Genomic DNA, 25,200 nt, shown 5'->3' on the forward strand with positions numbered 1-25,200 from the left:
TTTCATCAGTAATTATCATTTTTATGAAAAATAAAGCAAGTACGGCGATCATTGGTCTTCTAATGGCCCGATTGGTACATTCTTTGTTTCTATAGTGCATTTAAAAATATCAAATGAAATGAATGAACAGTACTATCATCGATACTCTGCTTCCGTCCTGATGCAATATTTGTTGTCAAATAATGCTTATTAGTAATGTGTGGAGTAAAATTGGGTTTTCAGGCGTTATTATGGTTATTGTTCGTTTTTTAAATAATTGTCCTGTTGTTTATAAATTGTTGTATCATCCATCCAATATTTTCCATTTGATTTAACCTTTATTTACAGCGTCCACCACAGGGCCATCAGTTGTTTTCTGGTGTAATGCAGTCGGCTAAAAATGTCTTTATTCACATGCAGCAGTAGCTCGTCAGGTTACAGAACAGAGGCAGGACAGAATACTTATGGCTTCCCCCACCACCCCCCTCCCCCCATGACCCCCAAGCAGAAAACAGAAAAAACTGTGCAAACAATGCATCAACACTACTATTATTGGCAGCACTATGTGAACACAGTGCCTTTATTGTCTTTAAAGCGAAGCAAATGTGTGTTTCCTCCACTACCCAACGTCCCCCGGAGGAAAACTGAATCAGACAGCTGGTTGAACACAGGCACGGGATCGGCTCCATACACGGGCTGCTGGTTCAGGAAAGACGAGATGTTCTGATCCCATGAGAGGAAGCTTCAAGTGGACCCACTGCCCTTTGAATGGTTTGACGCACAAACGCCGTTCAACCGATGGCGACGTGTCCGCGTACGGTGATAAACGCGGAGCCTAGGGCGCGATGGCTTCAGGCCAGTCAAACAGGAACAATGTGATGGATCAGCAAACACAGAAATTAAAAAACAGCACCTTTTATATAGTATATAAGAAATCTATGATGACATCTATGTTCATACTCTTGACCAAACATGTTAATGTTTTAAATCACAATAAGAACTAAAAAAAATGGAATGAGATGCTTCACAAGTGTTCAGTCCTCTTTTTCATGGATTGATACGGCGGAAACATTCTTCTCATCTCTATCATATTAAAATGTTGACTTATTTAAACTCTAAATTCCCAATTGCAAAAAGCTCAGGTGAAGAACTGCAAGCGCGTCGCTCTCTGCACCCTTCAAGTTCCGTTATTGTGGTTTCGTTCATCCACCCCAGAAAATATCATCATAACACTTCTCTCCTGAAATATGAACTCCTTTTTGCCTAACTCTCAAGTCTTTTTATTTCTTTAAATTACGCCTCCGTCCTCCCTCCGCGCTCCTCCGCTCCCTCCCTGCCTCTACTTCTTGTAGTTGCCGAACTGAATGGCCAGCCGGTCGCCCACGCAGCGGAACGTGGCCGGCTGCACCTCCCAGTAGTTGACGGGGTTGGCGAACAGGCTGATGCCGTTGTAGAACGTCCTCTTCATCCCGAAGCCCTGAGGGCAGAAGTCGTTGACGCCCACCTGGCTGATGTTGTTGGAGTGCAGGTAAACCACCTGGAGGACGCAGGGCAGAGGGTGAAGCACAGCGCCGTCAGCCCGTCCCGCCGCGGACCGGAGCTGGACTCACCTGCAGGAACTTCATGTCCGGGAGCCCGGTGGGGACGCGGGTGAGGCGGTTGTTGTCCAGATGCAGCTCCCTCAGCATGGGCACGTAGGACAGGCTGCCGTTCTCGATGTTGCGGATGTGGTTGAATCCCAGGCCCAGTCTGGACAGAGTGCGAGAAGGAGCTGTGAAAGTGGGGAAGCGGAGCGAAGCAGAACCAGAGGAGCCTGACAGAATCAGGGCGCGTGTGGAGGGGTTCTGATGGGTGTCATGTCATGGTGACGGGGTCAGCCGTCAGCCGTGCCCTAGAAAGAAGCAGGATGTGGAGGGGGGGGGGGGGGGGGGGGGGGGGGGGGGGGGGGGGGGGGGGGTACCTGTACAGGTTTCTGTAGCGGCGCAGGTCTTCCAGTTCCACAGCCTGGATCTGGTTGTGGTCCAGGTGAAGTTCATGCAGACTCTCAGGGAGATCTGACAGGCAGATGGAGACAAACCTCTAAAGTTTTATTCCCTTACATACATTACATATATATCTTCTATATTTAAATCCATACGCTGCATGTTTCTTTCTTCCTGATTTGCTCTTCTTCAGAAATTTGCTGTTACATAATTTCCCAACTAACCAAACATTTGCTTTATTGATCAGCAACATTTCCCATTTGTCCCATATCAGTTGACATGATGCTGTTATTTCACTCCTCACCTTTAGGCACACCGGTCAGTTTGGCCTCAGAAATACGCAGGAAATTCAGCTTCAGTCCCTTGAAGGCTCCCGGCTCGAAGCCACTGTTCTGGATGGGGTTTGCTCCCATCTCTGCAACATGAGAGACACAGTAAAGCAAAGAGGTGAGAAGCGAAGAGCCCGTTGGCGCTGGCGCCGTCAGTTTCTGACCTATGCAGTTCATGTTGCGCAGTCCGGCGAAGGCTCCCGCCGCCACCTTCCTGATGCGGTTCTCGTGGATCCGGAGCTCCACCAGCGACGCTGGCAGGTTCCTGGGGATGGCGGTGAGCAGGTTCTTGGAGAAGTAGAGCTTTTGCATGGTCTTCAGGGGGACAAATGCTTTGGGGTGGACTTTGGAAATAATGTTGTTCCTCAGAGACAGACCCTGAAACGGTGAGGATGGAGAGTCTGAGATCAGCCTCGGTCAGAGAGAGGGAGACACACGGTTAACAGAACTTCTGAGCCCGTTTGAGTGGGGAAACGGAGCGTCATAATGATTCACGCCAGTCCAAGCTGGGCTGGGACGGGTCAGTACCAGTGGGACCGGACCGTGTGTGTCTCTTACATATAAGTGAGTGAGACCTTTGAAGTCATTTTCTCTGAGCTCGGTGATACGGTTGTTCTGCAGGTCCAGGAACCTGGTGTCTGGAGGGATGTTCGGCGGCACCGCGGTCAGACCTGAGGACCAACACAAACACAGGACCAAGTCATTCTCCACACGTGGAGGACGCTGAGCCGCCTCCAGCTCCTCGGTCGGACCTACGCGTGGATAAATAAATAGTCGCCGGGTGTTTTAAAGCGTGAGCCCTGAATAATAGAGTAATCACACGCCCACAAATGAGCACTGTGGTGCTGCCGGTCTGTTATTTTAATGAGAGGTGGACACGACGATGGAGGTCACACACACACACACACACACACACACACACACACACACACACAAACACAAACACACACACACACACACAGATGGACTGAAAGCAGCACATGCATCAAATTACTGGTTTATCACAGACAAAGACACACAAACACTGGTTCCCCCCCACAGCAGACTGGGACGCCAGATGTTTCCCATCTGGTTTCCATTTGACAGGAGTCACAAAGGGTTTTATCAGCGCCGCCTTAAATCAAAGGCTGACACACATCGCACACAGTACAGGCAGACCAGTACAAGCTGCATGTGCTGAGGTGTGAGCCGCGACACTTTCATTGCTTCTGGGTCGCGCGCGTGTTCATTGTGGTTTGTGACAGACAGTTGTGACGAGGTCGGACACCTGCGCCGCTCCATCCAGGGATGCAGAACACACAAACGCAGACACCAGGGCTCATTAGCAGCCCACACGCCACAGCCACGTGGACGCGGGCGTGTCATGTGGCCGCCGGCGCCGACGGGCCACCAGTGAGCGAGGCCTCTACCGGGCCCATGATGCAACCAGGCGTCATCGCTCCCACCAGGCGACCGCGGACCACATCTGACCCACAGGAGCTGTCCGCGCGGGGTTAAGTTTAGATATACGGCTGCAGCGAGCCACACCCTCCACGGATCAGACCCTCGCTTCACGCTAACAACCTGCTTCGGAGACATCTGGAGGGACCTCATCCAGCACTTCGTCTAAAAACTGATTTGCAATGTGAATTCATTCACAGCTTCCACATTCAGTACGTAGGTCACCATCATCTGTATTGAGTTTTCAAAGCAGCAAAGGTGCAGATTGTTAGACCTGTGGTAGCAAATATTAAACATTTAACCTCCATCAACAGGAAACCCACCATTCACATACTGCTTCATTAGCAGGAACCCTTCAACCCTCTGATCCTCGAACCACAGCGCCGCCACAGATCCGAGCGCCTTCACCACAAACTGAGGAAACTCGCACCCTGCTAAACCCAGGCGACATCATGTAGGGATGCACGCTGACAGGAGACAGACGCCACCGCCAAAATACATGGGCCCTAAATAAGCACTTCACGTCTGGGAAATTACACGCTTCCACATTTACCCACTGCACAGAGACCAGAGACAGTAAATATATAGAGGTTGTAAAATGATGATTCCAAAAAGCTCTCATGTCTAAACACAGAGAGCTTATTAGAGTTATATGGGAAATCTTTAGAGCCAATGAAGCTTCTCTGCTCCAGTAGGAACAGGCTTAAGAGGAGCCTGCTCTTAATATATCTGCAGACAGGAAACTGCACGTTTATATGGCAACGCGAATTAAAACACAGACTGGAAACGCATCAAAGTCATATTTTGAAAAATGTTGTTTTGATTTGTCATGGTGATTGTGCAGAGTGAATATTCTGGAGGTAATTATGCTCATGTCATCAAAGCACTACTCAGGCTCCTGTGTTTATTCAAACGCGCATGTACCATCCATTAGTTTGGATCCTCTCCTTCATCTTGGAGTCGCTTCAGACTAAACCATTGTTCCTTCCACCCTCCTCCTGTTTGGGGTTTTCATTGAACTTCCTGTCCCCAAAACACCATAAAATTATCCACGTTGCATCTCCTCCCATCAAAGCCTTACATCGTGTGAGCCATTAATACCGTCTTCCTCGTTAATCTCCCTCTCCTCCACGTGTCTCCTTCCGTCCCTCCGCTCCGTTTTTCCTCCTCTGCTTCAACCAGCTCTCTTTCTCTCCCTCTCCCACCCAGTACAGGCACAGTCTGGAACACGAAATCCCTCACAGACACGCTTCCCCCTCCAAAATACACCAGCTTTATCCCAGAAATTCCTCTCTAAGATAATACACCAAAGAAAGCAGGGTTCATTCTCTAGGGCTGTGACTCACTCACTCACTCACTCACTCACTCACTCACTCACTCACTCACTGACCCAGGTCGGAGCACTGGACGACCCTGAGCCGACAGTGGCAGCCGAAGGGGCACACCGGGATCTCGTTGGGCACCACGCCGGAGCCTTCCTCCTCGTCCCTCATCATCGCCATCATCCCAACGCCGTCCATGGTGTCCATGGCAAAGTCCCAGAAGCCCTTCTGCTCGAAGGGCAGGGGGGAGGAGTGGGAGAGCAGCTGGGCCACGCTCAAAAACAGCAGGAGGGAGCAAGGTGGCGACATCTTTGTTTTTTACTCGTGCACCTGGAAAAATGAAAAGTGCATTGAATTATGATTTCATCATGATTTCATCACACTAATGAGTTCTACCGAGCTAATACACAGCTGGTGGGAGGCAGCAGAGGGGTGAGTGGGTACGTTAGAGTCCACCCACAGCAGGTTCACCCAGCCATTAATTGCATGTGAGCGTTGGGATGTTGTGACGGTAACGGTCTGCTTGTCTCAATTACAAGGCCCAGCTGTTTACACCACACCAAACCGAGCGCGACCTGGAGGCCGCAGAGGAGAATGTGACCGTTTCCACTGACGCGCCGAAGGAAAGTCACGTCAGCCGCCGCTGACGATCCACTTCCTGTGCCGGAGCCCGCGTCCCCCCTCGCCGACCAATCACAGAGCGGACAACACCTCCGCAGTGGAAAACCTTATTCCTACCAGCAAACAACGTGTGCATTGAGTCAGAGGGGAAACTGGGAGCGTGTCGTTGGACCCGTGTGTGAAGGCGCGATAAAGAGTTCTGAATGTAAGGCGCGTTTGTCGCTTGTTTTACCTGCACCAAGCTGCACGTAACCTCAGAGAAAACACGTTACTAACAGGCCAATTTATCGCTACAGCAGGAAACTGTGGCCATTAACTGGACGCGAATCCTCTGAAGCGAAGCCACTCGACCCTGGAGTGACCGAAGTCTCTAAACCTACAATATTAATTCCCTCCCTCTGCAGAGAGGACGATGCTAGTGGTTAGCATATTAGCATTTTCTTACTGCAAGCTAATTTTGTCTTTAAGCGTTATCAGAGTTGTGATAGTGGTGTTTGGAATGAGGAAGCAGAAGGAGTGTGAATGAAACAGAACAAGGATCCTTGTCCTTAAACGGCCTCAAAGGGAAACTGAGAGGAGACAGGAGGGATTTGAAGTTGAACCTTTTTTAAATCTTGGAAATGCTTCTCATTCCACAATGTGCTCATGTCTGTAACCATTAAGCAGCTTTGCTCCTTTCAAGAAGTGAACACGTTAGGAGTCTGAGGACCTGACCTGGAAGAACGAATGAGCAGCCTCTGCAGTCTCCTGCCTGCAATAAAAATAGCTGTCAAATTATACCATTTTACAGAAACGAAAAAACACCACTAGCCTCGGTTTGGCCAGAAGAATGCAGCCAAAAGGACACGGCTGCAGCAAATGTAGGCAGACGACACGCAACACCCGGCGCTCAGAGGAGCGGGAACGCAACCAGACTCATTTAAACACCTACAATTTCTGCAGCTTGTGCAGCGTAACATAATGGGAGGTATAATGTTGTAAATCTCATAATCTGACACTGTGGAGTCTTTATTTTTTTTAATTGGTCAAAGCAGCGATTTGGTTGTTATTAGCACAGTTGAAGAGAGAGAGAGAGAGAGAGAGAGAGAGAGAGAGAGAGAGAGAAGTTCTAAAGAGAACAGGAAAGGCCCATTATCATCACCCAGAGAAGAAACAATAAGACTAAGGGACATCCACACAGCTGGAGTCATTTAACCTGGTCCCACGTCGACCCGCTGGTCCAGGATCAGCACCTGTGAGCTGCCTGGCTCAGTCTGAGTGAAACCCCACTAATGCTCACGAGGGAAAGTCCCACAGCCAGGCTGGTTGTGCAAGGCCTTCCCACATGAGTGGAGATGGTTGAGTGATGCTAATCCCGTGGCATCTTAGCGAGATGCTTCACGATGATGTGCTCGCATACTTTTGGCCGAATGGTGTGATCAGAATCATCTGAAGATTCAGTCCGATCGAGACTTCAGCTCTCCTCGGCGGCGGCAATCATTTTTCCGCCAGTAAAACAACATGCGCCCAAATATAATGTCACGGCATTACCCTTTACATGTGGTTGGAGCCGTAATAAACAAACACATGATATGAATTCCAGTGGTTCCCTAGTGAATTAGACAAGGGAAAATATTCAGAGCAGCGTTTGAATGCAGCGGTGTCAGTGAAAGCACCATCTGCTGAATCGGTTGTTTGAGGTTCCCACATCAGTCTTTCTGCTCGCTATCTGCGCTATCCATCAAGCGCCGGGTACTTGTCAGAGCCTCGCATCCACCACAATTGTACGTTGGCGTAGCTGGAGTTCCCACAATGCGACCTTTGGCCCTGCCAAGCTGCACATATGTGAGCTATAAGCCTCAGCGTGCCGCGAGGAGCAATTATCTCCTGCCTCTGTTTGTTCTCCCACGACCACAACCGGGTCAGTCGCCGGGTCCTCGTTCACCAGCATCCGCTTCTGGATGCGTGCACCTTTTCCCAGTTGATCCCAGTGACAACAAACACCGCTCGCAATGTGAGTCACCGGCACTAAATGGCTTGTTTCATGCGTGTTTTTATTGGTGGGTGCCGAGAATGCGTTGGCAGTGTGTGTGTGTGTGTGTGTGTGTGTGTGTGTGTGTGTGTGTGTGTGTGTGTGTGTGTGTGTGTGTGTGTGTGTGTGTGTGTGTGAATTGGCAGGCGCCACGTCAACGTGCAGCGCCGCTCGGTGACACGGCGCTGACTAAGCGCACAACGAGCTGGTTTCTATGAGAGTGTGTGTCTCCTAGTTCTGTGTTTTGTGTTCTTTTCTACCGCATCTTTTTATGCGGAGGGAGGTTCAAGTTGCAGTGAACTCAGTGGACACCTGCACAAAACCAGATGCAACCTGGCCCAAAACTATACTCACATGTAAACTCTCTCTCACACACACACACACACACACACACACACACACACACACACACACACACACACACACACACACACAAAACCTTTATACGTTTTCATCTGAGACCACAGTGATCTGGTGTCGCTTCTTTTCCTCACAACCTACATTCACATACACTTTTTTCCTCACGACCTACATTGACACACACGCAGGCTGAGACTAGGCGGGTCTGCTAGGAACAACGGGTGGAGTTAACTGGCCCAGTGGCTGTAATTTGGTGACTGCGAACACTAAAAAAAGGAACGTTGGCAGCGCCTCTGCTGCCGCTGAGCTTGGATGTGGTGGCGAGCGGCTCGGCTCGGCTCGGCTCGGCTCGGCTCGGCAGCACCGAGGTCCGGCAGCAGGACGGGACCAGGCTGGGCCATGGACAGCTGACCCGTGCATCCCAGGCTGTGGGCCCATCCACATTCACAAGTATGTGAAGCATTCCAGCGGCAGTGCCACTCAGACGTGGGCTCTGAACAGAGGCCGTAAACAACAGCTGCTGCTGAACATCCTCACAGTCGGTGATTAAACTGTGGCAGAGCTCAGAGAACACAGCCCTCGGCTCAGATATGAGCCCTGAGATGCACATTAAGGTGGATGGATGGAATCATGACACACTCAACCAGGTGTAGGACGATCCACCCACAGGTGACCACAAAATAACACAGAGCAGAGGAACACAAGGGACGAGCTTTGACTGAAGGAGCGCGGATCCGTCTGAACTGCGCGCGCGTAGCGAGGCGGAACTGGAGCTCAGAGCCCCGCAGCAGTCGAATGATTGGTAGGTTTCACTGTAATTATTCCCCCAAAATGATGATGCTGTGATGGACTAGAGATGCCACGTGTTACATACACTTAGAGCCTAATGAGAGAAGAGGGAGGAGATCGGGGAAAAGAGAGGTTTTACTTAATTATAAGGTCACCCTATAGCGTCGGATTCCATTGAACTGTCTTTGGAGAATTATTGCGCCATCTAGTGTTGGTCAGATGGCGCTAACCGAGCGTCAAATGCGCCACGAGCCGAAAGATGCAACAGGTTGAACGATGGAGAATAATGCGATTTGTGGTGAAATCTGTGTGTAAACGTGGGTGAAGCCTAATTCTTAACTAGAAACAAAGCGTCCAATGTGCAGTAAATCTGTTTGTTCCTACAAAATAAAGCACATTATGTCAAATGTTTTAACGGAACTAAATAAAAGAAACGCCTCCTACCTTCAGCGTGTGAGAAAACATCCAAACTCCAGAAACACTTCGAAGGCAAATTTTCTCCCTCTGCGCGTCAGATTATCCTGGAAAGGTCAAGAAAACAATGTTGTCCTATAATCTCATCACATTTACGGATTAGTGCGGTAATTCCCCTGTGATGCCCGGACATCCAGCCACGGCTCCTCCGCTCTGTGCCACTGCGAACTGGCCGGGGCACCGTGCGCTCGAGTCCGCGCCGAGGAAGCGACTGAGGGCCGGAGAGGGGTCGAACCAGGGGAGTTGACGAGCCGAACCTCCACGACGGGGGGAGGAGAAAGGGGGAGTGCGCTCGTAACGGCGACAGCGAGAACTCCTACAGCAGCTACAGAGAGTTGAGGATGCGAAAATAGAAACGCTCATTGTGTAGGATAAAAGCATCATCATATAGAAACTGGCCTTGGAATAACCCGCTATTCTGAGGCTGCGTCAGGACGCACGTGCGCAATATTGTGCTGTGGGGTTCCGTTTAATGTAGGTTCAAATTAAAAATAAACGTTTCCCTGTAGTTTATTTAAACTGTGCATGAGAACGAGCCTGAGCGTGTGTGTGTGTGTGTGTGTGTGTGTGTGTGTGTGTGTGTGTGTGTGTGTGTGTGTGTGTGTGTGTGTTTACCTGCTTTCACCTGTGAATACTTGTCTGGAAGTGGCTTATTTGGGTTTGGGACGTCTGTTTAGTAATTTTTCACTTTATTCCAGTCAAACTACTTAATTGCACAACACAGTCGCACATTTGTCTTTAATTAGCGCCGCGAGGGAACGTGGTGACAAGCTCCACCAAAATCACCGAGCCTAAACGTATTCTGAGAGCTGTGATTATAAAACATGTGATTTGTGCCTGAGCCTTTTCTTATTAAACTCTGCTTTGGCGGGATAAACTGTCCTCCTTTTACAGACTCTCTGATTTCCTGTCGCTGCTGCCAGCGCCCAGTATGAGGCCCAGATCGGCCCAGTCGCACCATCTGGAGGCTTTTCGGACCCTGATTCTGATCCTTCGCACGTCATGAGCTGCCGCTGCTCAGGTTCTGTACACGAGAGGCGCGTGGACCGGACCAGGGCCCGGCTGCAGACACACGTCAGATAACGGCCTTTGGGGAAAACATCCCCGTCCTCTCTGCTTCCTCCACTTTCTCTAATTTCGCAGCAGCAGGCCTTTTCTCTGCCTGCAGCGCGTCTCCCTCTCTGCCAGTCTCCCACTCTCTCTGCCTGTGGTTCCGTTGATTATGGCGTTGGTCTTTAGCTGCAGGGCTTGGCCTCCAAATTAAACTTTTTGTCCTACGCGTGTTCAGCTAAAGTGTCTCCAGAGATCATCACACCCACTTGTTAACTTTTGCGTAGGTGTCGCCATGCATCGAGGGAGCGCTGCAGGAAGGCGAGGACAGAGGGACTTAGTGGTTTTGAATAAAACTCTTTCGTACACGTGGAGTAAAACTATGCAGGCGCGACTTTCATGCTGACCCCAAATAACTGAACCGTAGGACTTGAACCCGCAACTACCCTGCCTTTTTTATCCGCCTGTTTTAGCCGAGAAAATAAATCCTCAGCTGTGTCGCTCCATTTGTTCTGGTGCTTTTATTTTATCAGCCAGCGCTCCCGCCGTCCTCCAACAACAAACACAGGAAGCTGCAGCCACAGAGCGGCGCAGACGGAGCGAGGAGGAGGAAGAGGCCGCTCCACGGCGGGCCTCGCAGACGGGCCCGGTCTCGGCCCGGCGCGGTCCAAATGGGCCGCTGGGCGCCATGTGACGTCAGCGGAGCGGTCTGTGACGGACCGGGTTCAGGGACTTAAACCCTCTGTGCAGCCGGGCCCTTTCCCATCAGCGTGTGCAGGGCGAATGCGAGCGTGTAGTTTCTTAGACAGTAATGCGCTGTTTAAAAAAAATTACAGTACAATTATGGAGAATGGAGACAGCACCACACGCACGGGATTGGGAACAGGAGTGTAACGTGTGATTACACACCCGGGCAGAGTCTGTTCTGCTATCGGCTCTCTACTCTGCACGCTGACGTCCCCCCTCTCGCTCCCTGGGACGCGTCGGTGACCGGGGGGCAGCATTTTAATTACCGTTCACTGTGAAGCGTGTGGTGTCTGATGTGATTGAATGGCTAAAACACTAGCAACAGCTCACATCAAATATTTATACACAGGGAGGCTGCAAACACAAGTGGGATTTGGTGAGAAAAGCTGTGAACGGAGGAGGCCACAGGTCGACCGCCCGAAGGGCCTGAGAGAGAGAGCAGATCTGTGCACCGGCGGGTCATGGGCGCTTGGACAGAACCTGAGCCCGGCTGACGGGACGGGCGTCGTCTTTCGCTGCCAGAACAGGAAACTGGCTGTGAAGCCGCTCCGGGCCTCCGCCTTCCTCTCCTCATCCCTGTTTTAAATCTTCTTTCTCCTTCATCTTGGCCACATCTAACTGGGTTCAGCTAAAAGGACATCTTAGAGAGGGACAATGCTGCATTATTCTCCTCTCTCCTCTCGTTCACACCCACGTTCACTGCAATTACTGTGCGCGGTCCTATAGCGACTGACGTCACCTCTGTGTGTCTGGAGGCCCCGACTCTGTGTATTTATACTGAGCAGCTGGTGCTGGATGTTTATGTTGGAACCTTTGGTGCTACAGAACCTGTACAATGTTTATAGTGTCACAGTCACAGACGCAGACCCCATGCAAACATGTGTCATGGTTAATAAAGGGTTAATAAAGTATCACACATGTGAATGTAATGACAGCGTTTCAGTCAAAGCTAGAGGCCACTATGATGTAATATCATGTTACATCATCAAGACCATTTTACAAACACAACAATCACACCGATGACTGTGTGGCTCAAATTAAACATCTTCTTTAATATATATCAAAATGACAGTCGTTTTACCAACAATAGATAGAAAGTGGAGCTGTTTCATCATGTTTCATGCAGAGCTGCTGTGCTGGATGGAATCAGAGCCAATAATGTGAGTGTTTATCTGCAGCCTATAGCTCATTGGCGTCGCCCTGTGGATGCTGTGGATGCAGAACCAGCGCCCGGCTGTGAGCGAGGCAGGAAAAGGCCCGAGCAGGGATCTTCTCTGGTTCCAGCACATTGTTCTCCAAGCGCACTGAAACCAGGGTGGAACCCGGGTTCCGAGGGTGGCACACGGCCCACTGCCCCAGCACCCTGAGAACCACCACAGAACAAGTCACAGAGAGTTAGAGCGGTTATAATTATACTGCTCTGCCCTAAAAAACCTACCTGATGCGGTTGTTGTCCAGTCGGAGCACCCGCAGCTTCTTGAACTGTCGAACGCAGCGCGGCACCGCCTCCAGAACGTTGTTGTCCAGCAGCAGCTCCTCCAGCGAACGATACGCGCCGACAAACGAGGGCCCATCCACGCCCTCGCTGCGCAGTGCATTGTGGGACAGGGAGAGGGAGCGCAGGCCGGGCCGCAGGTGGCGGAAGGCGAAGGCGGGGATGTGGTTGATGCTGTTGTGCTGGAGGCTCAGGTTGCGCAGAGGACGGGGCAGATTCATGGGGGCTGAGGTGAGGCGGTTGTAGGACAGGTCCAAGGCCTCCAGGGACCTGAGGGGCAGAAGAACCGGAAATCTCACCTGAACCAATACATATGATGCTCATTCCACTCACGCCTCGTGTTTTACAGCCGCTGCAGCGTGTAGTCCGAGACGCACAACGTGGGAGGCGAAGCTGCAGAGGAAACATGGGGGAGCAGCAGGGGAGGAGGTAAGGAAGCCGGGGGGGTCGACGCACTGCAACGCAGCAGACGCTGCGACGGGGAATCTCTGGACGAGCCGTCGATAAGGGGACGAAAGCAACAGAGCGGGGATCAGATGCCGGGCTGAGTCCAAGAGACGGGGTGCTGTGTTTGTGTTGGAGGATCCCACACAGCTGCTGTGAGTTTACGGGGGGGGGGGGTCAAAGCACGTTTCCTGTTGTGTTGCTGGCATGGGTCCACCAGACGCCCAGTGGACTGAGGGCCTCAGGTGAGCAGTCAGCAAAGTGAACTGGGAAGGGGGGGGGGGGGGGGGGGGGGGGGGGGGGGGGGGTTACTGGGACGCCTGCAGCGGCAACAAAACAAGGTTTTATTAACTGGTGTTTGTGTTTCACAACTGGCAGGGACAAAAGGTTAAATTCCTTGAGTCATGAGTGTAATGATTTATCTGTAACACAGGAAATGTTGTTACTATTAGATCCTGTATTTCAGTCTGGTCACGTAAACACTGACAACTCGGCATTTAGACTTTAACTAAGCAAAACCACAGCTATGATTAAAAAGGTTTTTGCAGACTTGGATGTGACCAGGAGTCCGGTCACCCTCATCCTCAAGGTGTGGGGTTGCCGTGGGAACCGGAGCAAAGCGAGGCTTGTCTCACCGGCCGACACGCGTGCAGAACCCTGTCCACCTGAGCTGAGCTCACCACAGCAGCGCAAGGAGCTCATCTCTCATCAACAGAACACGACTAATGAAACCCAAACGGGCTTCACATAGAACTGGAGCGTAGCATCAGATCTGAGTGCCCTGTCATTAAACTCTAAGCACAACGTCGCTGACATATTTACAAGCTGCAACGTGCCAAAGGAAATCCAGGGTTCCAGCGTTCACCATTAAAACTGTTCCGACAGCACTGTCCAAAAGCCATGTTACCCGTAAAGTATTATTTCTGGCTTTCGGCTTTGGCTCCGTACATTTTCTCAATGTGATGTTTCTGTAGCACGTCACCTTTTGCATCATCAACCACTCACATCGGTGCAGTCCACAGACCCACAACCTACACTGCCCTGTCTTCCTCTTCTGTTTGCACTCGCTGTCGCTCTGACGATGGTTCACAAGGATCCCAGGGAGCAAAGGAAAAGCCGCTGGTATTCACTATATTTAACCAAGACACACACACATACACACAGACACACACACATACACGCACACACACAGCGCTGCTCTGAAGCTCACACGCCTGCTCATCTATGTTCACAGGGACATCTGTCACAGCTTCTGTGATATATGGGCACAAATGCATGTGTGCATACGTGAGTGGGCGAGCGAGGGAGAACGAGCGAGAAAGACGAAGAAAAGAAAACAACAATGTTTGCGTTTGTGGATGTGAATCAAAACAACAGCTAAAGACAATGACACAGGAGCCAGATATAATAAAGGATTCAACCGCGCCGGTGGTGGATTGGGTGCGAGTCTGTGCTTGTTTGTGCATCACAGACGTTGATGCTGAGTTACCTCATCGATCAGGCCTTATTAAATGGGGATTTCAAATTGTGCCTCAAGTATTAAGCGTTTCGGGCGGAGAAGAATGGGGGCGGTCTGCCCCCTGGTGGCGGACGGAGGGACTGTGACGTGGAGGACTCATGGACGTACGTGAGACGGGTCCATCCGTGCGTGGCGATGCCTCGCTCATGCAGCAGGTTGTGGCTCAGCTCCAGGGCTCGTAGGCGAGCGCAGCTCCTCAGCGCCTCCTCGTGCACCTCCTCGACGACGTTCCGATTCATTCGCAGCGTCTGCATGAAAAGACAAGGAAGACGGAGCTCGTCTGATTCGGCTGCTCGAGGCGACATCCTGAGCGCAGGGACGGAGGTGCACCTGCAGCGAGGGAGGGAGGCCTCGAGGGACGGAGCCAAAGGAGTTGTTGTCCAGCTGGAGCTGCAGGAGCTTCTGAAGAGGCCTGAAGGCCAGCGGTGCCACCGCGGCCTCGCGAAGAGCATTGGACCCCAGCTCCAGATTCAGCAGGTTCATCAAACCTGAGTGAAATAAAAGCACCGGCGGCTTTTTAAAGGCTGGTTCCCTTTATTTTACACACAGACCTGGGTTCTACCTTGGAAACAGCGAGGGCCGACGGCGCTCAGCCGGTTCTTGTTCATCTTGAGCTCCTCCAGGGACGACGGCAGCGCAGGGATCCGGGTGAGCTCGTTCCCGTCCAGGTTCAGCTTCTTCAGAAGAGACAAGTTCTACACAGCGGGGAAAGGACGTGAGGAAGGTCCGTGCAAAGCCGTGCACAGAGTTCACAGCAGTGCACCCTGGGAGAGCATCTCTCCCACGTCTATCTATCATGGGGTATTTTTAGTAAATGTGGCTCCTCTGTGAGAGTGGCTGTGGTCTCTGTGTGTCCAGTAAAAGCAGTGGACTGCATCCCTTGCAGTATTTCTCCAGCCCAACCAGTCCTCTGTCATTACTGGGACCAGAGCAAACGAATTCCTCCAAAAATAATTTCCTTTTATCCTCCACATCATTGGCTGCAGCTGCTTTCCGACAGGTCGGTCCAGCCAATGAGGCGAGAGCATGCGCGCGGTGGTGAGTGAGGATTGGCCGCCGTGCAGTCGGGCGGAGAGTTGGGCCTGTGGTCACGCAGAGGTTAGACCCGAGGTTATTCTTAGAAAAGATTAGTTAATGCAGTTTTCTGTGCTCTTTTATTACTGTAATGATACAGGATGCAGCCTGCTGTTCATTTTCATTAGATGCAAAGTAACTTGTTAAACTGACGTTCCCATTTTGCAGGCTGCACTTGTCCCACAAGAGGGAGTCGTTGGACTCGGCTCAGGTTCGGGACTTTGTCACATACACTGTGGCGTAAAATAACCCACGAATCAGCAGCTAAACGTTTGACAGGTAACGCAACATGAAACCCTGTAGGACATTCTGTGGCTGTGACTGTGAACTGGACGGTGCAGCATCAAGCCGATGACGTGTCACTCACAGACAGGGGGTTTTGGCTGAATGAGTCATCGTCCAGTTTGTTGTAGCTCAGGTCCAACGTGTTGAGGTTTGGCAAACCGGAGAAATCGCGTGGAGCGATGCTTTTGATGTTGTTCTCTGGGAAAACACATTATGAGATACATGACTCTGTAACTTTGCGAAGCCATGAACGTGGCTTGAGCGTCAGTTAACTCAGAGGTCACGTCGTTGCGTGAACTCAGGAAAACAACTGCCAGTTAATGCTTCGCTTGATTTTGATGACTATCACAAATAACACAGATGCATGAATGTAAAACTATAAAACATGGCACCTGCTCATTTCGTCTAGTCTGGTACCTGAGACGTCCAGGTGGGAGGCCTCCGGGTTGAGGATGATTGGCAGCTGAGTCAGACCGACGCCCCTGCAGCTGATCTCTCCATCAGCAGTTCGACACTCGCTGAGCAGAGACTCTGTGAAGTTGCTGTTTGCCTCTGTTTGGTTGCTGGGAGCCTCAGTGGCCTCTTCCTCTTCTTCCTCCTCTTCCTCTTCTTCCTCCTCTTCCTCTTCTTCCTCTTCTTTTTCCTCCTCCTCCTCTTCCTCCTCCTCTTCTTCCTAATGGAAAATTTTAAACGGTGAGAGAAATTAAATAATCTGAGGGTTGTTCAAAAACCTGGAGAGCACAGTCGCCTTAATTTGAACAAAGCAGATAAACCTCTTCCTCCTCCTCCTCTTCATCGTCATCGTCGTCGTCGTCATCATCGTCATCATCATCGTCGTCGTCGTCATCATCATCATCGTCCTCCTCCTCCTCCTCCTCCTTTGGCTTCCTCTGATCCATCAGCCTCCTCTTTTCAGCGTGAAGCTCCCTCAGCACGGCCATGAGGCCGCTGCTCTCCTCTGCTCCTTTCCCACGCTTCCCCCAGCCCCTCAGAGGTTTCCCCAGACCCACCTACACATAGCAACACCATCATTACACGAGTTAAAAGAAAACCATCATGGTGGTGGCAGAGCTGGTCGTACTATTCTATAGGCATTGGCCTCCGGCGCAGCGGCAGGTTCCCTCCTCCTCCGGGCTCCTCTCCTCCGTCTACCACGCGTCACATCTCTGAACTCCGCTCCTCGCTGATCACTTTCCATCTCTGATTCCATCTGCACAAGCTCTGCCTCTTTGTCTCCTCCAGCAGGTTACACACAAGAAAGACAGGAAAAACCGGCACAAACACAAAGCAAGCGAGTGAGTTTCTATGAGCAACGAAAGCTGCTGAACTAGAAATGAACTAGAGGCGTTCAAGGTAAATGCATTTACCTTCAGGAGCACCTTCGCTTGGAACATGTGAGTCTGATGAGCCTGCTCCTGCATCACTAACTGAGGGACGAATGGCTGCTGGTTTTAAATCAGGTCTCTCTAACGAAGCTTCCTCATATCCAGTCACATCAGGCCAGACGTTTGCCAGACCCTGTCCTGTTACAACAGCCAGACAGATGAAAATGATCCACATCCTTGATGGATATTTACTCAATCCAAGCTCCTTCAACTCAGGAAGAAGGTCTTCAGGGCAGAACGAAGGTAAAGGCAAAACCACAAAAAGTGCAGATGTGCGTCAAAGTGAAGTCAGTGTCCGTAAAAGTGGGAGAAGCAGGAAAAAGAGCTGTTTTTCTGTGATGAGTCCAAGCAAACTGCATCGGCTCCAACTCAGAGTGAAGGATGGGAAGGAAGATCTGGGAGGTGCAGAGGTTAAAAACTAAACGCTCACGCTGTGAATAAAGGCCCTCGTTCATCATACCATGAAGTACACAGTCCCGCCCTGCTCCCGTCCGCTAACACTAGCTGGGCAAATAGAGATGTTTGGAGGAGGTGGAGATGGACCCAGAGACAATCGGAGCACAATCTGCTCACGCAGCCGCGTCGTGCTTGTGGTTTCACACATGAACGCGTGGCCCACCTTGTTTTGCAGGTTTTCGTTGGCGCGCGGCGGTGACCTGGGCGACGCACGCTGACCCTGGGGCTCATCCAGCAGGAGACGGGGTTGGTAGACAGTTCAGGCCGGAGCCAGCCGTGTTTGGCCAGGTTCCCCTGGCGTCCACGTATGAAAGCAAACAACGAGCTTGTCCTCGCGTTCCATGCTGGACATGCGGTCTGGAGCAGGCGCTTCCTCACACGCAGCCCCCACTGGGATTTTCACCGTGGGTCCAAACCTGCTGACAGTCCTGTCTTTGCTCAGTAACCACACTCACTCTGTGCAATGTGTTAAAGCCCTTGTGACTGACACGACCGCCTCATGTCATCAGTTCTTACAGTTTGCATCAGCTGCCATACAGCCAAAGTTTTATTTTTAGTGCAGCCTGAGAGCCCAGTCATCCTCCAAATGGCACGCTGGACACATTATTTACCTTGGAGGAGCAAACTGGGACCTGCGTGTTTCACTATTTACTGTGAAGTTGTCCAGAGACTGTTGCTTTAAATCTTAACAGGGACATGCAGCAATCCACTGACCACATTCAACCCCTTCCTTCACCAACGTTGACAACACCCTGAAATTAACGGTCTCCCCAGCACAAAAATAAAAAAGCACTGAAGCATTAGTTAATAAATAATACTGCCCTGGGTTCAGTGCAGAAGGAAGTGGCCTTCAAGTGGAAAACTTAGCCCAGACTACATCACCTGGAGGAGTGTTAAAGCCAGACTAACCAGCATCTAGTCATCGACACCGCACAGAACACAATACAAACATTACAAGAGGAGCAGAAAGGTGGGTCCAGTCAGAAGCACAGAAGGTGTGAAAAAAAAGGACAAACGCATGGTATCGAGTTAAACTGTTTAATTCAGCACTAACACAGACAGGTGACCTGGAAAGCCTGTAACATGTGGTGCCCATGTGGTCAGACTGCTTATGCTTCACTCCACACTTAGTAATTTGAAGAACAGCATCAAGACTGTGACAAAAGTAGTCTTCAATAGAAGTAGGAAAGAAAGGTGACAGTGCCATTAAACTGCAGACAGTCACCACAAACAGTAATAAGCTTTTCTAAGCTGCTGGCAAAACATTTTAGGTGGTGGGTCCAAAGAAGGAATGTTTAGAATGAAGGTACTAGAAGGAAATATTAACACCACAGGCTTTGCTCTTAGGTCAAAGCTACACGATGGGAAAGGTTTAAGTTTGATGGCGCCTGGTAGCAACAAGCGGAGCAGGAAGTTGGGACTGAACGGTGACCAGAAGCAGTCTTTAGTTGGCAAAGGTCTGACGCACAGCGTTGGCGATGTGCTTCGCACTGATGCCGAAGAGGTCGAGCAGTTCTTGGGGCTTTCCACTGCGGGGGACGCCAGAGACCGCCAGCCGGGTCACGACGATGCCGGGCTCCGTGCCCACTGCCGACAGCACGGCTTCACCGAGGCCACCTGGACACAGCACACTGCATCAGTACCGCTAAAGGGGTACGTCTTTTGACGTCAAAGCTAGAATTACAAGCAGGGTAAATGTTGTAAAACTGAAAAACACCAAACCTACCCTCCTTGTAGTGGTCCTCCACAGTGATTATTTGTCCTCCTGTGGCTCTGGCACTGGCCAGAATGGTGGCAGCATCCAGGGGTTTGATGGTGAATGGGTCAATCACACGAATGTGCTTCCCTACAGAATAAAAAATAAAAATTTACTTCAAACTTATTTTAGTAACCAAGAACTCCATGTATTGAATTGAAACAGGAGTTTAGATCGCTTTGAAACAAGCCAATCACGTCATGCAGCCACAAGAGGGCACTGTGGCTTTACCTTCACTGGCCAGCGTGTCCGCAGCAGCCAGAGCTTCATGTAGAGTCACACCAGCTCCAATCACAGTCACATGATCATTAGCAGACTCGCGCACCACCTGGTGAAACAGACAATGAAGAAAATAGACCTCCATCTGCAATCTGACGTAATCTAGATGTCCCCAGTATTGGTATTACCATAATGTTTTACCATCATCGCTTTAATGCCAATTAAGAAAACAACCTGACAGGTTAAGAGGTAAAAACCCGAGCATAAGTTAAATTACCTTGGCTACTCCCACTTCAAACTTCTCATTAGGAGAGTAGAGGATCTTGGTGTCAGGACGACTGGTACGGATAAAACAGATGCCCTGAACAAAGAAAGGGACGTCTTAGAACGACGACAGCGTTCTAAACTTAATGTCAGGACAACTTGAACAGTGACCAACCTTTGTGTTAGCGGCTAGCTCCACAGCCCTCTCTGTTGACACGCCGTCACTGGGGTAGAACACCGTGCACGTCGGGATGGCACGGAACATGGCCAAGTCTTCAAGGGCCATCTGGGAAGGACCGTCCTCACCTGATAAAAGTAGTTAATGATTAAAAGTTAATCCGGTTTCACTCGCAATGTCAAAGACGTTCCACATGATACGACCCTAGCAAAGCTTACCAATGGAGATGCCACAGTGAGACCCCACCAGGTTGACGTTCGACTGGGAGATGGCGCCCATGCGGATTTGATCGTAGGCTCTGGAGAGGAAGGCAGCAAAGGTGCTGGCAAACGCGACCGTGCGGTCGCGGGTGGCGCAGCCCATGGCCACGCCGACCTGCAGCAGGTCAGATGGAGGGAAATGAGGGTTAGTGACAGTGGACGTGATCGAGCACATTTCTTCCATTTGCAGATTTGAAGCGTGGTGGGTACCATGTTCTGTTCTGCAATGAAACACTCGATGTAGCGGTCAGGGAACGCCTTCTTGAACATATCTGAAAAGGTGGAGTTCTTGGTGTCTCCATCGAGGGCCACCACTTTCTGGCTTGACTGGCCCAGTTTGGCCAGGGCGACGCCATACGCTCGCCTCGTTGCAATCTGACAGGGCAGGAAGAAAGTCAACAAGTCAGAGCAGCAAGAAAATACAATAAGAAAATTCTCCTCAAGTGCTTTTATCTGTGTTTGATAAGGTCTCCACCCACTGAGTCAATGTCTAATCCAGAAGACCTTTATGGAAAGTGACTATTCCTATGCTCAGATTCTCCACATAACATGAGGTACCTTGTCTCCCTCCTTGTACGCGGGGGGTGAGGGCAGGGAGATTGGGCTGAGGTCTGCAGGTGCCGTGTCCTCAAGGGGCAGCTGAGGGCACAGGGTTTTGTTTGGGACCTGGATCTGATCCTGCAGCTCCTTCAGGAGTTCATCCACTCTCTCCTTGGGGATGGGCTTTCCATGCCAGTTATCAAGATCCTCAATATCTAAAACCGACACATGACGTTAAGCAAATTCAGGGAACACAGAAGGATACTTCAAATAAAACCGCACTTACTTTTGAGTCCTTTGCCTTTAAAGGTCTTTGCAACGATGCAAGTAGGTTTGTCCTTGACCTGCTGAGCCTGCCAGAAAGCTTTGCATAGCTCCTCCACGTCATGTCCATCAACAACGTAGGTGTTCCACCTACACAACAACAAGGTTAACGTTTAACAGCAAGTTATTCAAGGAATGGCCAAAAATTCTGTGAACAGTACATCTGTAAAACTTTTTAAATCCTGTTCCAGTCTTTGAAGTGTAGCAATTTCCTGACTATTTCTAATGAAAAGATTCAAGTGCGCAAACATTTATTATTTTACAGGTCCAAAGCTAAAGAAAAATGAAAGCTTCATGTCTGACTTGGTACCGACCCAAAGGCTTCACAGCGTTTGCGATAAGCTTCCATGTCGTGCTTCAGGGGAGCGGCCTCGCTCTGACCAAGCCGATTGACATCCAAGATGGCAACCAGGTTGTCCAGCTTGTAGTAGGAGGCAAAGGCCATGGCCTCCCAGACTGAACCCTCGGAACACTCACCATCACCCAGTATGCAGTACACACGGTAACTGAGCAAAGAGAGAAAATAGCACATGTTAATTATGGCGATTACTTAAGCACTGAACTGCATCATTCACATTTTTGCTTTCCAACATTGACGGCACATTTTACCTTTTGAAATCTAATGGTCCTTCATAAAACAGAATGGAGAAAAAAAAAAAAAAAAAAGACTAACAAGTACATTTGCAGCAGTGAGCCTCCGTTTCTGTGAGCTGACCAGGGCGTGATTTAACACAATTACACTAATACAACTAACAGATTAGGGAGCTCAAGGAATCAGTTGCAAAGAAACCAGTTTGGTGCTTTAGTCTTGTTTAAACACATCCGTCAATAACAGAATGCGTGACATGTCCGCTTCACAGATAAAAGATAAAAACAACAGATTCACATTTCGATTAAGTTTCACACCCACATTTAACATTTCCTTTGCGAAGCAGGTTTTCCCTCTTATTCTGGTGGGCGCTAAAGTTCAGCTGAAGCCAATTGTGCACTTTAGTATCGAGAATTCCAATAGCATCCCTTCTAGTTTTAGAAAAACCAAAAACTTTAGTTTGTCTAATGCCAACTGTTAAAACTTTGTTAACTGAAAGCACAGAAAATTGCTAAAATAAAACACATGAAACCCACCTGGATTTGTCAAAGTTCTTGCCGGTGTAGGCCATTCCACAGGCAGCTCCAAGACCCTGTCCTAGAGAGCCGGTTGCCATGTCAACAAATTCCAGTTTCTGTTGAATTTAAAATCAAGCAAAACAAACATGTAAAAACCAAGACAAACGTCGTACAGTTCTGCAAGAAAATAAGTGGCACAAAAAGCAGTCGACTTACGGGGGTGGGGTGTCCCTCCAGGTCACAGTCAATCTTACGCAGGTTGACCAGATCAGACTCCTTCACGAAACCTGCCTCTGCCCAGGCAGCATAAAGGATTGGAGCAGCATGACCCTGGATGCAATGAGGAAAACGATTAAGGCACCTCTGAAGTCCGTATGAACTGAAATATAACGTTGTGGAAATTCATTCCAACCTTTGACAGGACAAAGCGATCGTTGCACTGGTTGCGTGGATCCGTTGCTTTATAGCGCATGACATGGAAGAAGAGCACGGACATGAGCTCTGCAGCACTGCAGCATGAGGTAGGGTGGCTGAGGAGAGAGACCAACACTCAATTACAGGATGTTCATAAAGTTGAAGCAGTGAGTGAAAGATTAAGGTCTACACACCATGCACGTTCATGCCTCACTACAGGCCAAAAGGTCAAGTTCAGTTAAACAGCCTTTAAAATTCATTACAAGCTTTTGTTGCAATTTAAAACTATTCAGCCTTAACACTTCAAAATGCTACATTTGACAAGCAAATGCATTTTAACACAACTTATTTTTTACTATTAGTTAAATCACTTATGTCAATGCTTGTTAATCTGTAGAAGGTTGCAGATCTTTAAAACCAAGTCAATTAGCAAACTTGTGAAACAGTTAGTTGCTGCACAGTGGCCCAAGCACTGTAGTCAACACATTTAGAAATTCCTCATTACACAACAGCATCAACGCTTCTGTGTGTTGAAAGTTAAGAGGCATCATTTCATCCATGCTGATAAACTCTTATCAAAATACAAATTATAGTTAATTTTATTTAATAAAGCCCCAGTGCTCAATTTACCCCAGCTCCTTCTGTAGAGAGATAACCTGCAGGAGAGTAGAGCTGAAGTCAATTCATGAAAGCACATTCTAATGTACAGCTGTGTTCCATAGAAGACAAATATCAGGAGTGTTGACACATTGTTTCTGGTGTTTGGATTGCTAAATATTAGTTTTTCTGAATATCTGTCACTTTTCATGCAGTTGTGCTTAAGGCACGAGAGAAACTGAACCCAAACAAAGACGCTGGACTTTCTAGAGCCAACATTATAAACAACGTACAGCATTGACAGGCAGTACAGGTCCTTTAGGACTCTCCCTGCTGGTTACTGTGATCAGACATGTCCGTCTGCTTTTCCAGCCGTTGACTGACTGCACACACCTGATCAAGCTCAACCGTGGCACCGTTTGAAAACCTGCAGGACAGTGGCCCTCAAGGGCCAGAATTCCCCTGATGTACATTAACCACAGGATGGACTCTGGCAATGCAGTTAAGCAAATAAACTCCTAAAAGGGCAGGAAAACTGATTTTTGGGTGAGAAGGCAGATTTAGACCCAATATTAAAATCACAACACACTGATTGTAAGGCCAGAAACCAGGAAGTCCAGTCCCGCTTCACCTCAGTGACAGTGAGTCAAGCTGCAACAAAGCGTCTGGAAAGTGAGACAATCCGGATTAGGCAACACTGCAGGTGCCCTTTTGACTGGCAGGACTGGTGTTGACAGATTTCCTGGCAACTCCTCACTCTTCCTTGTTCGAACTAAAAGCTCTCCGAGCTTCACGTCTCGTGCTGTGGGGACGTTTTAGGACGTAACTGGGACCTTAAAATCGGAGCGTCACACAAACCACGAGATCACGGTTCAGCGCGACCACGTGACATTTTCTGCCTTGTCAATAAATGTAGCTCGACGATAATAAAAGATCAATGCAATCGAATGAGCACTTCTATTAATGAACAGTCATCGTCAGAACAAATTCATTGCAAGTTAGACGTCAGAGTTTACGGTTTAGAAGAAAAGGCTACAAACAGCTTGTACCAAAATCAGTCTTAGTCCAACTAGCGGACTGGGATAAATGTACTTCATGTAACTTTCCTGTAACAGTTCGCTTATGCTAGCTCCTGCTAGTTAGCCGCCTGCTCTCCGTGTGCTGATAATCTGCAGCACGTGTAACCAGGCCCCGCAGGTGAGGCGCGCGCGCGCGTCAATGGGGCGCAACAACGTCACGCACACGCAACGAACGAGTTGTTAAATGTTGAACGCGGCTAATACGACAGTTTGAATCACTTACCCCGAGTTAGAGGCGCACGTCGCTTTGATGGAGTGGATCCTGAGCTTGTTAGCGACATCTTTCAGCCCCTGCAGGGTTTTCTCGTCGGGTTTGTGGTAGCTGCTCATGGTTCGTGGCTCGTTGCTCGCGTCGTAGTAGGAGGTGATTCGGGTTGCGTGCGTCTCACGGCTGCTTCCCGGTGTCGTAGGCTCGGTGCTGTGCTGCGCCACGCCGCTGCTAGCTGCCCGCTGCAAGTACAACCGAGGAGGAGGACCGACTGAGAGGAGGGGATTTATGTGTCCTCGACAGCCACGCCCACCCCGTGACGTCACTGGAGAAGTCGCGCGGGCGCAAATTCATCCCATCTTATTAAAAAGTACTGAACAGAGATGACTTTGTTTCTCCTGAAACGAGCAAATCTCAAAAATGTCCATATCACGTGCACATGTTGCGCAGAACACGACTATCGGCCAAATTATTCAAATTTTGGAGAACTTG

At 49.7% G+C, this 25,200-nt stretch overlaps 3 protein-coding genes across 3 annotated transcripts; all 3 read right to left on the reverse strand.

The window, feature by feature from the left end:
* Positions 1-116: 116 nt before the first annotated feature.
* On the reverse strand, positions 117-9,535 carry bgnb (biglycan b). Its single transcript, XM_029155177.2, has 8 exons — positions 9,278-9,535; positions 5,121-5,382; positions 2,849-2,961; positions 2,455-2,668; positions 2,266-2,376; positions 1,940-2,033; positions 1,590-1,728; positions 117-1,516 (listed from the first exon to the last, which is right to left on the reverse strand). The coding sequence occupies exons 2-8, from the start codon at positions 5,359-5,361 to the stop codon at positions 1,319-1,321; spliced, it is 1,110 nt and encodes a 369-aa protein (XP_029011010.1). The 5' UTR covers positions 5,362-5,382; positions 9,278-9,535; the 3' UTR covers positions 117-1,318.
* Positions 9,536-12,135: 2,600 nt separating this feature from the next.
* On the reverse strand, positions 12,136-17,487 carry si:dkey-32e6.6 (extracellular matrix protein 2). The gene is made up of 10 exons (XM_041071484.2): positions 17,289-17,487; positions 17,003-17,157; positions 16,695-16,931; positions 16,339-16,594; positions 16,004-16,119; positions 15,125-15,257; positions 14,893-15,050; positions 14,671-14,810; positions 12,543-12,869; positions 12,136-12,467 (listed from the first exon to the last, which is right to left on the reverse strand). The coding sequence occupies exons 1-10, from the start codon at positions 17,479-17,481 to the stop codon at positions 12,284-12,286; spliced, it is 1,899 nt and encodes a 632-aa protein (XP_040927418.2). The 5' UTR covers positions 17,482-17,487; the 3' UTR covers positions 12,136-12,283.
* Positions 17,488-18,786: 1,299 nt separating this feature from the next.
* On the reverse strand, positions 18,787-24,981 carry tktb (transketolase b). The gene is made up of 14 exons (XM_029155165.2): positions 24,724-24,981; positions 22,823-22,940; positions 22,627-22,740; positions 22,429-22,526; positions 21,618-21,809; positions 21,266-21,393; positions 20,998-21,194; positions 20,650-20,814; positions 20,398-20,554; positions 20,177-20,307; positions 20,015-20,098; positions 19,750-19,846; positions 19,489-19,608; positions 18,787-19,379 (listed from the first exon to the last, which is right to left on the reverse strand). The coding sequence occupies exons 1-14, from the start codon at positions 24,828-24,830 to the stop codon at positions 19,207-19,209; spliced, it is 1,881 nt and encodes a 626-aa protein (XP_029010998.1). The 5' UTR covers positions 24,831-24,981; the 3' UTR covers positions 18,787-19,206.
* Positions 24,982-25,200: the final 219 nt, after the last annotated feature.

The sequence above is a fragment of the Betta splendens genome, chromosome 7 (assembly GCF_900634795.4).
Source record: "Betta splendens chromosome 7, fBetSpl5.4, whole genome shotgun sequence".
Lineage (NCBI taxonomy): Eukaryota > Metazoa > Chordata > Actinopteri > Anabantiformes > Osphronemidae > Betta > Betta splendens.